The following is a 17,500-nucleotide window of genomic DNA, read 5'->3' on the forward strand; positions in this document are numbered from 1 at the left end:
TTAATACCCACACAACATTTTCAACTTTTAAAAAGAGACAATTCAGGGAAACGTATTGTCCAGAAAACCTGAAAGTTAAACACTGCAGATTGCTCAGATATCCTTGACGCTGAACTCATTGACAAAAAAAAGTTAACACATTAAAATTTTCATTACTTCGAAGATGTGATCGACTAAATTTGGAGTTTGCAACAAAGAAGAATATTACTTTCATAATCTTTAATATGTAATTGTAATATAAAATGCAGTTCATGAATAAAGATGGACTTTTAACATGAAAAGGAAAGAATTTTTTTATGTATATATATATATATATATATATATATATATATATATATATATATATATATATATATATATATATATATATATATATATATATATATATATATTTACTTGTTTGTTTATTTCTGTCTGTCTGTCAGTCTGTTTGTTTCTCATAGCTTCACATTGTATGCTACAACCCACTGTTTCATTAAAATACTGGATGTTGCTTTTAAGGAAACTGATAAACAAACATTTATCACTTTTGGTTACTGCTGACTTTTTTGAAAGCCTTTGATCGAGTTAGCCACCATATTGTTGTTTATAAATTAATTAACCTTGGTGTGAGACCATCCATTGTCACATGGAGTTGTAGGTTCGTATTTCTTTTATCCAACAGCTTTAGGCTGTATGCTACAATGGGGAAATTTCCACAAATTCTGAGATTCCTCAAGGCACAAAAATTGGTAAATTGCCAAGTCATGATTTCATGTTTTTGAAGATGTCGTCATATTTGTCCAGTTTTCACATTGGAGACTCAGTTGTTAGCCAAGCAGATTGTGTTAAACTATTAAGCATCCATGTGCAAGAAAACTTGAAATGGGACACTCAAGTGAAGGCCATGTGTGAAAGCTTCAACAAAAAACTCTACTTTTTGCAGCAACTGAAATGCTCTAATAACCCTGTTTCTGATTTAATAATAGTGTATTTACAGTACATATGACCTACTTTGGAATACGCTTCACCGCTTGGTTCTGTGGCTTCACAAAAGTCCAGAGGAAATGCTTGGAAAAATAGCAATGGAAAGCGTTTCACATAATTCTTTCTGGTGACTGTTGTAGAACCCAGCGTTACAGAGATTTGTCAGTTGTTTAATGTTTCTGTTCTCTCTGAGAGGCTCGAACTGCTCGCCCTCGATTGTGCTAATGTACTTTTCAAAGCAAACTTAGATAGAGATTGGCTTCCCCCACTAAGGAACAATAACTTAAGGAACTCTGACATGTTATCCACAATTAGATGCCAAACTGACTGTTATGAGTGCAGTCCCATCCTCTTTTTGAAATATATATATATATATATATATATATATATATATATATATATATATATATATATATATATATATATATATATACATATATATATATATACTTTTTTTTATTTTTTGAAATATTAACACCCATTGTGAATAAGCAGTTTTCACATTCAGCTATCCAAGACTCTTCCTAATATCGTGAGGTTTTGTTTAAATTAATGTGCAATTTGTTTGGGTTGGCTTTGTGTGCAGTTTGGCATATTTTAATTGTAATTGTGGGAATGGGGGCCCATTTGTTCTCTTGACTAAATGTCGAATGAAAACTCCATACACAATATTTTTAATGTGCTTTCTTTTATTCTCTTGTATATTTGGCTGAGGTATTTGTGTTTAATATGAGCTTGGTGTTTTGTGTTTTGTTTAATATATCGACGATATTTTCCTGGTTCTATGCCTGTTCTATGTTAATTAGCCCACGCGCATGCAGCAAAAAGCGAGGTTAAGCAATCGGTCGTGTACATACATACAACAAACGTTTATGTGTTTTGTTAAGAGCATAATTCGAAAACTGTTCACGGGAGGAAATTGAAACTTTACCACATGTTACATGACCACTTTATGGAGCACATATTGAGTGAACATCGAAAATTTTCAAAATATAGTTTGTACACATTTAACTCAGAAGTTCAGATGGATGCCATTACAAATTTGCTGCCAGAAGAGTAAACTCGCACCCAGGGCCGCCGAGAGTCAGAATGGGCCCCACAGCACGACTAAGTGTAGGTCCCCCATCAATATAATTTTTTGTTTCACAACCTTCACGGAGGTGTCCGTATTCTCTTCATCAGAAACAGATGCCGCATTTTAGGGAAATTGTGGTGTTACTCACTTGTTCCCACACGCAAATTCATTTAACACACTTCATTTGGATGTGGTGTGGTCAACACTCCTGTGTTCATTTAAGTCATTACATCATTACCGATTGTGATGATGTAAATTGTTCCCACAGTCGTTTATTTTATGAGGGGGAGTGTCTCTGTCCATGGCAATGGCATGCCGGCGAAGCACCCTGAGGGGCTTTGAAGGAGATACAAAATAAAGTCGCCTCCAGTGTTTTATCGTCACAATCATTATATGAAACAAAAAAAATTGAAGGAATAATTACAGGCCCCTATTAGGTCTGAGCCTCGGGGTAATTACCATGCATGCCTTGCCTGCCCCACCCCCTCTCGGCCACTGCTGGCACCAAGTCCTTCTCAAGACTGCTTCAAGTAAGTAGTCTATGAATACCATCTAGTTTAACTACAGTATTTAATGTTTCAGTTTTTTTCATTTTCTACTTATATATAAATTTTTGTAAACTGACTGTAATTCGGCCGACTGCAAAAGTCTTTAAAATTAAATAACCATTATTGTTGTTATTATTATTATTATTATTATTATTATTATTTAACACTCAGCAATACACAGATAATTTCAGCACAAAGTATTGCCTAAGTATGATTATGTTTTAGTATATTTCTGATTCTGATGAACCATACTCTCTTATGGAGAAGCTGCTGCCAAAGCAATTTCTTAGCAAGGGTTACACTGCATGGTTTGCTGTTGCCTTCCCAGCAGTAGTTAAGGTAGGAATTTGGAATTTGTTTAGGGTGCCCATGATAGCTCACCTCCTCTTCAGGAAGGACACTGTAGGATCTTTAACAACCATCAATTAATGTTGGCAGTTGGGATGCCTAGTTTAACGTCCATCTGAGAGATGGAACACACATTGATGAATCACCCTGCCTGTGAAACCCCGGGATGGCAGTTTATAGATAGGTCGGGATTTGAATCAAGGCTCGACAACTCAGAGGTGAGTGAGTGTGTGTACCCCTCGGATATCCTGCCAGCCCTTCAGTATATACAATATACCAATTGTACAAAATCTGAGGCTGTGAAACTGGATTTCTGAAAGCAAAACAAAGTTTGTGATCTTTTTGAATAATTTCTTTTGGAACATGCCTCATTGTGTTTGTTGTTTTCTTTAATTACTTGTAATACCCACTCTCTCCGAGAACAAAATATGGTCAATAGCCCCTCCATCCAGCAAGGTTCAATATAATTAAACCACTTGTACTATTCCATGCAAATAGACAAAAATTGCAAATCATCCCATCCTCGCAAGGGGAGGGGGGAGTTATTTTGTGGTCATGACCTGACCATGGGGTGTAAAATTTGGTGTTGATCAGCCAAGTCATTTTCGATTCCATAAAGTTCGGACATAAACACAAAGAAATTAGACACAGGCGGGAGCCATTCAGCCCATCATGGCTGCGCCACATCAAAAGCACACTAATTTATCAATACCAGATCAAAATAAGAAAATGGAACATGTTTTTTTTCATTTTTTTAAATGAAGTGGGGTTTTTTTGTGGGTTTTTTTTGTACTTTTTCTATTCCCCCCCCCCTCCAGGGAAGGGTGCATGGGCTTGGTTAAAAAACACACAACATCAACCACACAACACCCCATTGATGACACCCCCACCAACAGCACTCCGTAAACATGCACACAATCACCCATCAATGATCAAACTACCTAAAGGTCCTGCCAACTTCCCTATACCACTGTATCTCCATAACTTCCAGGTACCTATCTAATTCTAATTTAAACTTATCTACTTTTTCAGCTGCCACTACCTTTCCAGGGAGGCCATTCCATGCATTAAATTCTCTCTGAATAAAAGACCCCATACAGATGACCGCCAAATTTTAGAATGATAATTATATAAATGGAGGGATTTCTCCCAATTTTGGAAAGGATTATAAAGTCCAACAACCGCAAAATTATTGGGAATTCATTCCAGTGTCAAATAATTCTAGTTCACTTTTTAGATGATGAAAATTTCATAATTTTCAGGAAGTCAAGGCTTTAACCTGATGAACAACTGCTCACACATGGGTTCAATATGTACCCCTGTAAATGAGGACATTATTGGTTTGTTTGAACAATAAAACAAGCTAAATAAATGATTTTGGGTTTATGTCATTGACACTCAGCATAGAAAAATGCCCAACAGTGGCTTGACTAATGACTGCTCTCCCTTATTCACTCCACACTTGAATCTGTCATTGGAACACCTGTAACATTTGGAGGTAAGCTTTTCCAGATTTTTGCAGCCTGATGCAGTCAATTTTATGGATGAAGGTATGCTCATGATGCTTTCCTGCATATAATGCCTTCAGAAAGTATTCACACCCCTCGACTTTTGTCACATTTTGTTGTTACAGCCTGAATTTTAAATGGATTAAATTTAAAAAAATTGTCACCGACCTACACAAAATACTCCATAATGACAAAGTGAAAATATGTTTTTAGAAATTATTACAAATTAATAAAAAATGAAAATCTGAAATGTCGTACATCAATAATATTTATCCCCTTTGCTTTGACACTCCAAATTGAGCTCAGGTGCATCCAATTTTCTTTGATCATCCTTGAGATGTCTCTACAACTTGACTGGAGTCCACCTGTGGCCAATTAAATTGATTGTAGATGATTTGGAAAGAAACACACCTTTCTATTTAAGGTCCCACAGACAGCACATGTCAGAACAGAAGCTCCACCATAAAGTCCAAGGAACTGTCCATGGAACTCTGAGATAGAATTGTGGGGAGGCAGAGATCTAGCTGGGGAAGGGTAGAAAACAATTTCTGGAGTGTTTAAAGTTCCCAAGGGCACAGTGAGCTCCATCATTAGAAAATGGAAAGAATATGAAACTACCCAGACTCTTTCGAGAGCTTGTCATCCGACCAAACTGAGCAACCAGGCAAGAAGGACCTTGGTCGGGGAGGTGACCAAGAACCCAATGACCACTCTGATAGAACTAGAGTTCCTTGGCTGAGATGGGAGAACCTGCCAGAAGGACAACAGTCTTTGCAGCACTTCACAAATCTGGGCTTTATGGGAGAGTGGCCAGATGGAAGCCATTCCTGAGAAAAAGGCACATGACAGTACACCTGGAGTTTGTAAAAAAGACACGTGAAATATGGAGAGCATGAGGCAAAGGATTCTCAAGTCTGTAGAGATGAAATTGAACTCTTTGGCCTGAATACAAAGTGCTACATCTGGTGGAAACCAAGCACAGCTCATCACCCATGTAACACCATCCCTACTGTGAAGCATGGTGGTGGCAGCATCATGCTATGGGGATGCTTTTCAACGGCAGTGACTGGGAGACTTGTAAGGATAGAAGGAACAATGAATGGAGCCAAATACAGGCAAATCCTCAAGGAGAACCTGCTTCAGAGTGCAAAAGACTTGAGACTGCAGAAAAGGTTTACATTCCAACAGGACAATGATCCCAAGCATACAGCCAAAGCAACACTGGAATGGCATCAGAAAAAGAATTGGAAAGTCCTTGAGTGGCCCAGCCAAAGCCCAGACTTGAATCCCATTGGGAATTTGTGAAAATACTTGCAGATTGCTGTTCACCGATGCTCCTCATCCAACTTGACTGAGCTTGAGCAAATATGCAAAGAAGAATGGGAGAAAGTCCCCAAATCCAGATGTGCAAAGCTGATCCAGACATACCAAGAAGACTCCAAGCTGTAATCGCTGCCAAAGGCACTTCTACAAAATATTGACTCAAGAGGTTGAATACCTATTGACGTAAGACATTTCAGATTTTCATTTTTAATTACTTTTTAAAATTGTCTAAAAGCATGTTTTCACTCTGTCATTATGGGGTATTTCGTATAGATCGGTGACAAAAAATTTAAATTTAATCCATTTTATATTCAGGCAGTAACACAACAAAATGTGACAAAAGTCAAGGGGTGTGAATACCTTCTGAAGGCTACTGTATAATGGTAGAGCTGTAGTCCTATGTGATGGTATTATAGATGTCCTTCACAAATTATTCAGTCCTAAGGCCATTAAAATGGCCAGGTGTCATTTGATGGCATCTGCAACAAAGAGTGGCAAGTTGGAGTTTCAGCCATTCTTCAATGGTTGGATTTTCAGTTTCCTCATTATGACTGGAGTTCAGCATTCTAGAAGTTTACTTGCCCGAGCCTCCACAGAATCTGGTTGACCTGGGGAAGTTGAAGAAATGCCCAACCAGGCAGATGAGCTGTATGTATTCCATCATCGGCCATATATTGCCTTCACATACAATTGCAACCTTTGAGGAAAACAGAGATGCGACTCTACATAGAAGTTTAAGAAGCTGACCATCCGAGCTGGCAATAGAATCGATGTGGTGATTCCAGTTCAGCTTCTTCCAGTTGAAGAACCCCAACTAAATTCAAGGATCTCGGCTCATGTAGGAGCTGAATTTCAAAGGGTAGCAGGTTCACAAACTATCAAAGGGTATTTAGGGGAGAGGGACAGTACACAAGCAAGAATAACACAAGATCAAGTAACAATAGCCTGGGTAAAAACAGAATGGGAAAGAATCAGCATCTGAAGAGGAGATTGTTGAAATTCGTTGGTGAGCACCTTTGAAAGACTGAAGTGAGGAACACAATGGACACAGAGAGACGATTCCACAGTTGGGAGAATAAGGGGATGAATGACTACAGGTGGGCAACCAACATGGACTTAGCAAGAGTAAGCAGGTGAGGATTTCTTGAAGAATGTGTTTGTTTGACCTGGGGTAGCTTGGGCAGGGCAGGAGTAAGGCCAGACGTGAGCTTGTATAAAATAGAGGGCCCATCACCTTTCTGAAGTTGGGAGAGTGACAGACCTTGGGAATCTGCCTCCTGTCTTGAGATACCAATGGTGCGGAAGGCCTTCTTTATGATGGAAGTAAATATAATAATAACGAGAACATTAAGAATGTTGCAGGTGGTTAGAGGAGTACCATAAAAGTGCAGTTGTGGTCAAAGTTTATTCACCCTTATCATGCTGATAATCATCATGATTATGATTATCAGCACTATAAGTAACTTTTTTTTTATCCCCCGCCAACTTCATGGGTTCTGTCCGTCCGTCCGTCCGTCCGTCACATTTCGTTTTCGGAGCGTAACTACAAATCCCCTCAAGATATATTTACGAAATTTGGTACACATATCAAATAAGTGGTGAACTGGTGCTTTTTCATATTTTCTCATTGATTGGTCACATGGTTTGGCAGCCATGTTGGATTCAAGAAAAATATTAAATAATGTTTTCTCTGGAATCACATAACCTAACGAAGCCAAAATTTGCAACTATCATCTTCCATCATGTCTGCATGCCTAGTAAAAATGATGACGTCACAAGTCACATGGTTTGGCAGCCATCTTGGACAGAAAAACACACCTCATCCGATGAACACGAAACTTCAAACACGTATTCCACTGGAGGATTGGAGGCAGAATGTAAATTTATGATGTCATAGGTCACATTGTTCGTCAGCCATCTTGGATTGAAAATTAATAAAATTTTAAAATCTTCTCCAGAACGGCTGGACAGATTGAGGCAAAATTTCACATACACTTTCCCCAAGACATCCTTTCAGAAGTTTGTTAATTTCTAATTGATAGTCACATGGTTTGGCGGCCATATTGAATTTACCCAAAAACCTTCAAACATCTTCTCCAGAACGGCTGGTCAGATCAAGGGGAAACTTCACATACATATTGCACACGCTTAGGGAATATAAGTTTGTTAATCCTCATTTACTATGGCGGGGGATATTGAGGACTTTGTCTGCAACGGATGCTAGTTATTATTATTATTATAAGCAAGGAAAAGAAAATAAGATAAGCAAGAATAAGTGTAAAGCAATTTTTGGTTTACTTTTCACTTGCAACTGTCAAGGCAAGAACATGGGCCTGACTTCTGACTGAACAACACATGCCAAACATCAGCGAAGAGCCCCAACTCATTAAATTGAGACAATTGAGACAACCAACTTTTTTCCCCTGAGGAGTGAGCGAGTAAACTGATATATTATGTTAAGTACAGTAAAGTGGTTTGTTCTGTTACAATTGTGTCATCAGTAAACATAGACAAGCAAGGTCGCTCAGAAAGTCAGCAATATCAATAAGGAAAATCATAAGCAATATTGGGCAAAGAATGCTTCCTTTTGGAGCTTCTATAGTTGTGTTTAGGAGTGTATTCTTAACGTCCCACTGTTACTTTAACTTTTCTATCAGAATAAATAAGATATTTCGTAAGTTATTGTCTAAATAAGGTGTCCATCGCAGAAAGAGGAGATAGGTTTACATTGGAATTAGATAGGCACCAAAGAAGCATTGTAGATAGAGGGGTATATAGGCATTGGCAGGACTTGCAGGTAGCTTGAGTGTGGATGGGTGATGGATAGTATCTGGTGTTGGTGTAGTACAGACATGATGGGCCGAATGACCCTTTCCTGCACCAATATTCGTTGTTACTCCTCATTACATCAACCACCAAAGGAGAGTTCCATGGATATTACTTAACTCTGTAAGAGCTGCATGTAAAGGTCGATCAAATGTTTAGCTTGTGTCAAGTGCAACTACTCTCACCTCTCCACCTTGCCCTCGGTAGTATTGTATATAACCTGACTCACAAGAGTGAGAATAAATGTAATTAGCACAAAATTACATGTCATTGTAATTTGAATGGAAACCACATTGTTCTACTCGGATGATGAGGTGTGTGAGCAGAAGTTTTTGTACTTATTTGGTGACAAACTTTGCTTATCAGTGAGGGAAGTGAGATTCAGTAGATAAGACTGACAATTTATTGTCTTGTGGATATGAATAACAGATGCAAGTTTCTAATGGTCTGGAAATGGCCCAGCATCAAAGCAAAGTTTAAACAACTCAGCATGTGGAGGCATGATCTCAGAGGCCCAACATTTCAAAACTCTTGGTGGTGGTATTATGTCAAGACTCATTAAAGGTTTTCTGTTTATTTGTTTTAAGGATAAATTTATTTCCTTGTTTTAGTTTTTCCTTTGTTTTAAAATAAAATGCTGCATTTAAATGAAAGTAAGACTAGTCAGAGTATATTTTAAATGTGTGGTAAGCTATTCTCTGTCATAGAACACAAGATGATGTATTCATGAAGTTGGTGCAGTTCACATTGTGGAGTCATACTTGTATCCTGTGAAAGGGGCAAAAATCATAATATTGTAAATTAAATTATTCCTTGTTTTGAATTGAGGTGAGGATAGACAAAATGAGGGAGGAGCTCTATGTTCAGATGAGCTTGGAGGGCAGATTGGTAAAGAGGCAGCTGAAGTGGGCAGGGCACCTGGAGCGGATTGAGGAGGATAGATTTCTGAAGAGAGTAGATGTGTTGAAAGAGTTCGGTGGGAGAAAAATGAGTAGACCGCGATTGACATGGGAGGATTGTATGACGAGGGATGTCAGAAAGGTGGAGATGGAATGAGAGAGGAGGCTTGTGATGGAGGGCTGTGGAAGTGTTGTACACAGAACAGAGCAGCAGCTCGACCAGTCAGCCTTGCTCCATATGAAAGGATTTTGATGAATAACATATACTGGACATTCATTTTTTTGTATTAGTCCCCGACTGGTTTCACTGGAGGGGACTATAGTTTGCTTTCCGTCTGTCCGTCCGTCCATCTATTTGTCCGTCCCAACTGTGGTTTTTCAGAGTTTTTTCCCCATACCCTTCAACACATTCAACTGAAACTTGGTACATGGCTTTATTATGAAAAGTTACAGAACAAGCTCGAGTTTCAGGGGATTTCATCAATTTTTCGGGGTTAAGCCCTTTTTAAACTTGGAAAATATCACGTATTATACATGGGCCAGTGTTCAGCTGCCCTGACAACACCTCTCTTCGTCCACCCATTGGCTGGATAGGTGGCCTGACTCCACCTCAATAAAATCGTGCACCGCCATTGCATGAAGCAGCATAGATCCTCAAGCCTTTGGCCTGGGTGTGACTCCATGGCCCAGTGTATTTGGAATTATCCCAAGTATATAACCATGCTATATTATATATGTGCATTTGCCGTACATATCTTCTTCTTCTTCTTCTTCTTCATCTTCTTCTTCTTCTTCTTCTTCTTCTTCTGTCTGCTGCTCCCGTTCGGGGTCGCCACAGCAGATCATCCATCTCCATTTCGCTCTGTCCTCCACATCTTCCATTGTCACACCAACCACCCACATGTTCTCCCTCACCACAACCATAAACTTCCTCTTTGGCCTTCCTCTTCTCCTCCTACCTGGCGGCTCCATCCTCAGCATCCTTCTCCCGATATACTCTGCATCCCTCCTGAGCACATGTCCAAACCATCTCAATCTCACCTCTCTCACTTTGTTTCCAAACCGTCCTACCTGCGCTGTCCCTCTAATATACTCATTTCTAATCCTGTCCATCCTCGTCACTCCCAACGAGAATCGCAGCATCTTTAACTCTGCCACCTCCAGCTCCGCTTCCTGTCTTTTTGTCAGCACCACTACCTCCAAACCATACAACATAGCTGGTCTCACTACCGTCTTATATACTTTCCCCTTCACTCTTGCAGCTACCCTTGTCACAAATCACTCCTGAAACTCTTCTCCACCCACTCCATCCTGCCTGCACTCTCTTCTTCACTTCATTACCACACTCTCCATTACTTTGGACAGTTGATCCCAAGTATTTAAACCCATCCACGTTCACCACCTCAACTCCTTGCAACCGCACCATACCACCACCCTCCCTCTCATTTACACACATGTACTCTGTCTTACTCCAACTGACTTTCATTCCCCTTCTCTCCAGTGCGTACCTCCACCTCTCGAGGCTCGCCTCAGCCTGCTCCCTACTCTCACTACTGATCACGATGTCATCTGCGAACATCATAGTCCATGGAGATTCCTGTCTGATCTCGTCCGTCAACCTGTCCATCACCATTGCAAACAGGAAAGGGCTCAAAGCCGATCCTTGGTGCAATCCCACCTCTACCTTAAACTGGCCCGTCATTCCGACCGCACACCTCACCGCTGTCACACTGTCCTCATACGTATCCTGCACCCCCCTCACATACTTCTCCACCACTCCCGACTTCCTCATACAATGCCACAATTCCTCTCTTGGCACCCTATCATAAGCTTTCTCTAAATCCACAAACACACAATGCAACTCCTTCTGGCCTTCCCTATACTTCTCCATCAACATTCTCAAAAGCAAACATCGCATCTGTGGTGCTCTTTCCTGACGTAAAACCATATTGCTGCTCACAAATCATCACCTCTCTTCTCAACCGAGCTTCCACTACTCTTTCCCACAACTTCATGGTGTGGCTTAACAACTTTATCCCTCTGTAATTTCCACAGCTCTGCACATCACCCTTGTTCTTGAAAATCGGAACCAGTACACTTAATCTCCACTCCTCAGGCATCCTCTGACTTTCCAAGATTTTATTAAACAATCTGGTTGAAAACTCCACTGCCATCTCTCCTAAACACTTCCATGCATCCACTGGTATACCATCTGGGCCAACCGCCTTTCCACTCTTCATCCTCTTCCTAGCAGTCCTCACTTAATCTTTACTGATCCACCCCAATTCCTGATTCACTATCTCCACCTCTTCCAACCTTCTCTCTCTCTCATTTTCTTCATTCGTCAGCTCCTCAAAGTACTCCATCCACCTTCTCAACACACTCTCCTCGCTCGTCAGCACATTCCCATTTGCGTCCTTTATCACCCTCACCTGCAGCACATCCCTCCCAGCTCGGTCCCTCTGTCTTGCCAATCGGTATAAATCCTTTTCCCCTTCTTTTGTATCCAACTTCTCATACAGCTCGTCATATGCCTTTTTCTTAGCCTTTGACACCTGTCTCTTTGCCTTGCGCCGCCACTCCTTATACTCCTGTCTATTTTCTTCATCTCTGGCTATCGCAATTATTTTTCGCCAACCTCTTCTTCCTTATACTTTCCTGTACTTCCTCGTTCCACCACCAAGTCTCCTTGTCTTCCTTCCTCTGTCCAGATGTCACACCAAGTATCTTCCTAGCTATCTCCCTCACCACTTCTGCAGTAGTTGCCCAGTCGTCCCACACCTCTTTACCACCATCCAACACCTGTCTCATCTCTTCCCTGAATTTCACGCAGCAGTCGTCCTCCTTCAGCTTCCACCATCTGGTCCTTGGTTCAGCCCTCACTCTCTTCCTCAACCTCACCACCAAAATCATCCTACAAACCACCATCTGATGCTGTCTAGCTGCACTCTCCCCTGCCACCACCTTACAGTCTCTAATCTCTTTCAGGTTGCATCTCCTGCTTTAGACGTAGTCCACCTGTGTGCACCTAACTCCACTCTTGTAGTCACCCTGTGTTCCTCCTTCTTAAAATACGTATTTACCACCACCATTTCCATTCTTTTTGCAAAATCCACCACCATCTGCCCTTCCCCATTCCTCTCGTTGACACCGTACCTACCCATCACCTCCTCATCATCTCTATTCCCTTCCCCAACATTCCCATTGAAATCTACTCCAATGACCACTCTTTCTTCCTTGGATACACTCTCCACCACTTCATCTAACTCACTCCAGAAATCTTGTTTCTCCTCCATCTCACACCCCACTTTTGGGGCATATGCACTGATTTTTATCAGACTAACAAATTTTTATCTCCGGTTTGTTATCCTACTTATATTTATTGGTTTCTATTCTTCAAAATATATCAGTAAATGAAAATTGTTTTTCATTTTATTTTACCAAATAGACCCAAACACGGTGGATTATATGGTTTCTTCTCGTCATTGGTACCGGTCTGGGACATGTATTACAAAGCAATTTTCGTGCATGTTTAATTGCACATATAGAAATGTAGAATGATATTTTTTTCTTATTCCCCCTCTTCAATCAACCTCAATTGACACTGACATGACAAGAAACAATACCGCTTGCTATTCCGTTGTCATTTACACAGGGACATCCTGGATCACCAGGGGGAAAAGGAAGCAGAGGCCGACTTGGTTATAGGGTAAGATAACAAACACATTGTTCTGTCATTTGTACATCACAATGTCATTACTCGTGCCATGGTCATCCTCATCCTACTTTAAAAGCAGGTTATAATGGTGAGCAAACTGCAACCTTCTGTTACGGAAATCTCAAGTTCGCATCTCAAAAGCGAAGCCGTGCGATTGAACAGAGACTTTCAGAAGGGTATTTAAAGACAAGCACAGAGCTTTAAAATTATGCAAGATGACTGAGTCTGAGGCGGAATTGGAAATCAGAAAGGTTAAAACAAAGTGCAATAAAATAGGCAATCGGTCGAGAAAAAAATGGAAACATGAAGAAGGCCACATATTATGGATTTTTTAATTTGTTTTGTTTTGTTTGTCGAAATTGATAGAGATAATAGAGTGAATCCAAAAGTTGCTCTCTTTTCAAAAAAGAGATTAAAAAAAGATCAAATTTTAGATCAAAAACAAACAATTGCCCAATTTTTGGGCCTCAAATTGAATTTTTTTGGGGGGCCACAGCTTTTTATTTTTGTAACCAGCTCACATTCAATGTCAGGCCTGGCCAGCTAGTTCATGAAAGACTTGAAAGACTAGTTCAGCTAGTTCATGAAAGACCTCAGTCTACTCGAAAGTGGGATTAATTTGGTCCGATAAAGAGGTATTAGATACTATTTAACAAATATATAAACTAGAAAGCATTTCAAAATGCAAAGCTGGTTCGTTTCCACTTTGTACTCGAACTATACTTGACGGAAACAACAGTTAAACCAAAAAGAAATTGGAAAATTTATGAATAAGTCATCACCATATTCTCATAATAAAGGTTTGTTGAAAATTTGATGACAAAAGCTCAAATGTTAAAAGGGTTATGGCCAGCACAGACACACTGAAGCTCAAATGGTAAATAAAAAAAGAAACACAGAAGCGATGACAAAACCCAATTGTCTTGCGCTGATGCATGGTGGATGGGATAATAAGGCCTATTTCTTCTTCGTGTGATGTTGCCCTCTGACTATATTCTTTTGATAAGGGTTTGTTGAAAATTTGATAATCAAAGCTCAAATGGTAAAACATAGGGCCACCTGTCCTGATGCTCACCTGGATCACGAGCAAGCCACTCAAACCCCCCGCAGACCCCCTTAGACCCTAAATTTTTTTGATGCCGTGAATAAACTTAGGTACATCACAGGTGATGAAGGTTGTGGTCACATTTCATTGAAATTATGTGTGTAGGTCAGAGAAGAGAGCAAATACCTATTTGGGGGGATTAAAAACCTTCCCATAGTCCCCCTGAATGGGCACAGATTTTGATGCGGTCGATAAACTTAGGTACATCACGGATGATGAAGGTTGTGGTCAAGTTTCATTGAAATTGTGTGTGTAGTTCGGAGAAGAGAGTAAACACCTATTTTGGGGGGTCAAAAACCCTCCCTTAAACCCTCTTAATGAGCGCAGATTTTGATGCGGTCGATAAACTTTTTTACATCATGGGTGAAAAATGTTGTGGTCAAGTTTCATTGAAATCGTGTGTGTAGTTTTGGAGGGGACAACAAATACCTATTTTGGGGGGGGGGGTCAAAAACCCCCTCATAAACCCTTCAATGAGTGCAGATTTTGATGTCGTCGATGCACTTTGGTACGCCACTGGTGTGATGAAGGTTGTGGTCAAATTTCATCAAAATCATGTGTAGTTTTGGAGGAGATAGCAAATATCTATTTTGGGGGGTTGAACCCCCCCCCTGTCCCCGTCCCCCCCTCCCCTACTCCCGTAGACACCTTTATAAATGCAGATTTTGATACGGTCAATACACTTTGGTGCATTACATGTGAAGCTTGTGGCCAAGTTTAATCAAAATTGTGTGTTTGATTCAAGCGATAATGACCGAAGTGTTTCTGGACTGACACCCACAGACACTGCTCGATCGCATAAGCTCCCTGGACTAAAGTCCAGGTGAGCTAAAAAAATGAACATTAGAGAAGTATCGTTAGAGAAGTGAATGGCTGTGCAAATTTTGTTGATGCGTTGCATGACGTTGAATAAAAGTTGCAAAAGATCCACTTGCTTCTTCATTAGAAAACAAAAATAAGTAAAAGGTGAACCACATGAACACAAATCTGCACTTACGTTTCAATTTGCATGTGAAGAAAAACACTTGTATTTTCATATACACCAGCACATTACCCGTTGGGTGATTGAGTCATCAACCGCCCATCCCGACAGTCACACACACACACACACACACACACGCACACGCACACGCACACACAACCACCAAACACAAGGAGGAGGCCGAGAGGCAGAACAGAAGGGAATGTAAAAGAGGATGCGATGGAACAATTAACCACTGACTACTAAATAAAAAAAAACAATGTCACCCATCGGGTGACCCATATCTTGCCAAAAGGTGACCACATGTGACTTTTTTAAGGTCACAATGAGGCGAACAGAGCTGCTCTCCATCAGGAGCGACTCCTTGAGGAATATCTGCCTACGAGAGATTCCGATGAGAATCGTTCTACAGAGTAACCATGAAAAATATGTGTTTGCCTCATAACGTCACCAAATGACGTCATAATGTCTCAAGCTTGACATATCTAGAAAGCACTCATCGAGGTGTTCAATTTGAGGTATTACACGATATGGTACCTAAGATTTCAAAATTTGACCTTGGGGTTAAAAACTTTCGACCTCCAGTGCTAACCATGAAGGTCAAGGCCGATCGCCACCAAAAATTAATCAGCTGAGCGCCAGACCATGAACTATATTCCCATGAACTTTGAAGACGATCCGATCAAAATTACTCAAAAAATAAGGGTTTCGTCGACTCCCCTGATTTGCGACAGTGACCTTGACCTTTGACCTTGACCTTGACCTTGAAAATTGTATGCGCTGAAAGGGACCTCTATAGGCCTCTGATATGCGAAGTTACAAAAATTTCCAATGATAACTGTGCTCTGCAGAGTGATCGATACGTGATTACAGACCAAAAAAAAAACAAAATAAAAAAAAAACATACAAGCTGACTAACATATCTTCCAAAAACTTCGTTTTGGCAAGATAACAAGGACATGCTTGAAAACTGTAAAACCAGAAGAACTATGTTGTCCATAGCCTGAGTAGACTGCAAAAAAGCTTTTGATGGTGTTCCACATTCATGGATGATCCAATGCATGCAAATGTACAAGATCAATCCTTAAATAACTAGAAGGGCACTCAGTTGAGTGCATGCCTCCGCCACCTAATGCCTGATCCACGAGAACACATCGGGCCCAATACATGTTTTTAAATATCATGCTATACAGTACTATATCGATTTTGGCCCTATCTCTCAATGGTGAAGAATCACTTAAAAAATTAAACAATTCTCGTATCCAGATTCGGATCTTCACCAAAATTGATTCAATTTTTCCTTCTCACACAGCCAATATGTCCACCAAGTTTCGTCCGAATCCGTCCACAACTTTTTGAGATATCGTGCGATATATCGTTTTTGGCCCAATCTCTCAATGGTGAAGAATCACTTTACTAATTCTAGAAGCTGGATCCGGATCTGGATCTTCACGAAAATCTGATGAGTTCGTCCTTGTCACACACTCAACCTGCCCACAAAATTCATCTGGATCCGTCCACAACTTTTTGAGATATCCTGTACACAGACAAACAAACAAACAGACAGAAAGGGGTGAAAAGATAACCTCCTTCACCTTCGGTGGTGGAGGTAATTAAACTGATTGAGTAAGCAATGGAGCTCTGGAACACCACATTGATACCACAACATGCGGAAGGAAAGATTTAAATACTCGGAGGGAAGATACATCATGGGATCTCAGTCTGACAGCCTTTCACCTCTACTGTTTTTCCTGGCCCTGGACCCACTGAGCAATGTCATTAATGAGCAAGGATGTGGATACACCCCAATGTCCAATAAGACAACGACCAAAGAGGCAGGAAAGGTGACACATCCACTGTGCATGGATGATCTAAAACTCCTTTCACCAAACGACAAAAATTGGTGGAACAACTGAAATTGGTGAAAGGGTATTCCGCCGACATTCAAATGGAATTTGACCTTGATTAGTGTGCCAAGTGCACATTTGTACAGGATAAATTAACAAAAATGGACAACATAAAAATCGACCTCGATACAACAATACAGAATCTAGACAACGAAGCATCATACAAATACCTCGAAGTAGAAGAGGGTCATCGAATGTCGCAAACAAATGCGCAAAGCAATTGGCAAAGAATACTTGCGTAGAACGAGGCTGATCCTGAAAACATATATTGCCCCAAGAAACAAAATCAAAGCCA

The 17,500-nt window shown here is 40.4% G+C and overlaps 1 protein-coding gene across 15 annotated transcripts in view; it reads left to right on the top strand.

Annotated features, from left to right (window-relative positions):
- LOC147026699 (uncharacterized) overlaps window positions 1-17,500 on the top strand; it is a 506,204-nt gene that overhangs the window by 401,210 nt on the left and 87,494 nt on the right. For 14 of the 15 annotated variants that reach the window (XR_015058478.1, XR_015058480.1, XR_015058479.1 and 11 more), the window contains one exon: window positions 13,149-13,202. The exons of the other annotated variant lie outside the window; for it this stretch is intronic. Coding sequence is in view for 11 of the 14 variants with exons in the window: in XM_085882416.1 (XP_085738542.1) it covers window positions 13,149-13,202 (54 nt within the window). In the remaining 3 variants the exon portion in view is untranslated. The remainder of the gene's footprint in view (window positions 1-13,148; window positions 13,203-17,500) is intronic. 15 annotated transcript variants of the gene reach the window in all.

The sequence above is a fragment of the Eptatretus burgeri genome, chromosome 5 (assembly GCF_056783735.1).
Source record: "Eptatretus burgeri isolate ZD-2024b chromosome 5, Ebu_testis_v1, whole genome shotgun sequence".
NCBI classification, from domain to species: Eukaryota; Metazoa; Chordata; class Myxini; order Myxiniformes; family Myxinidae; genus Eptatretus; species Eptatretus burgeri.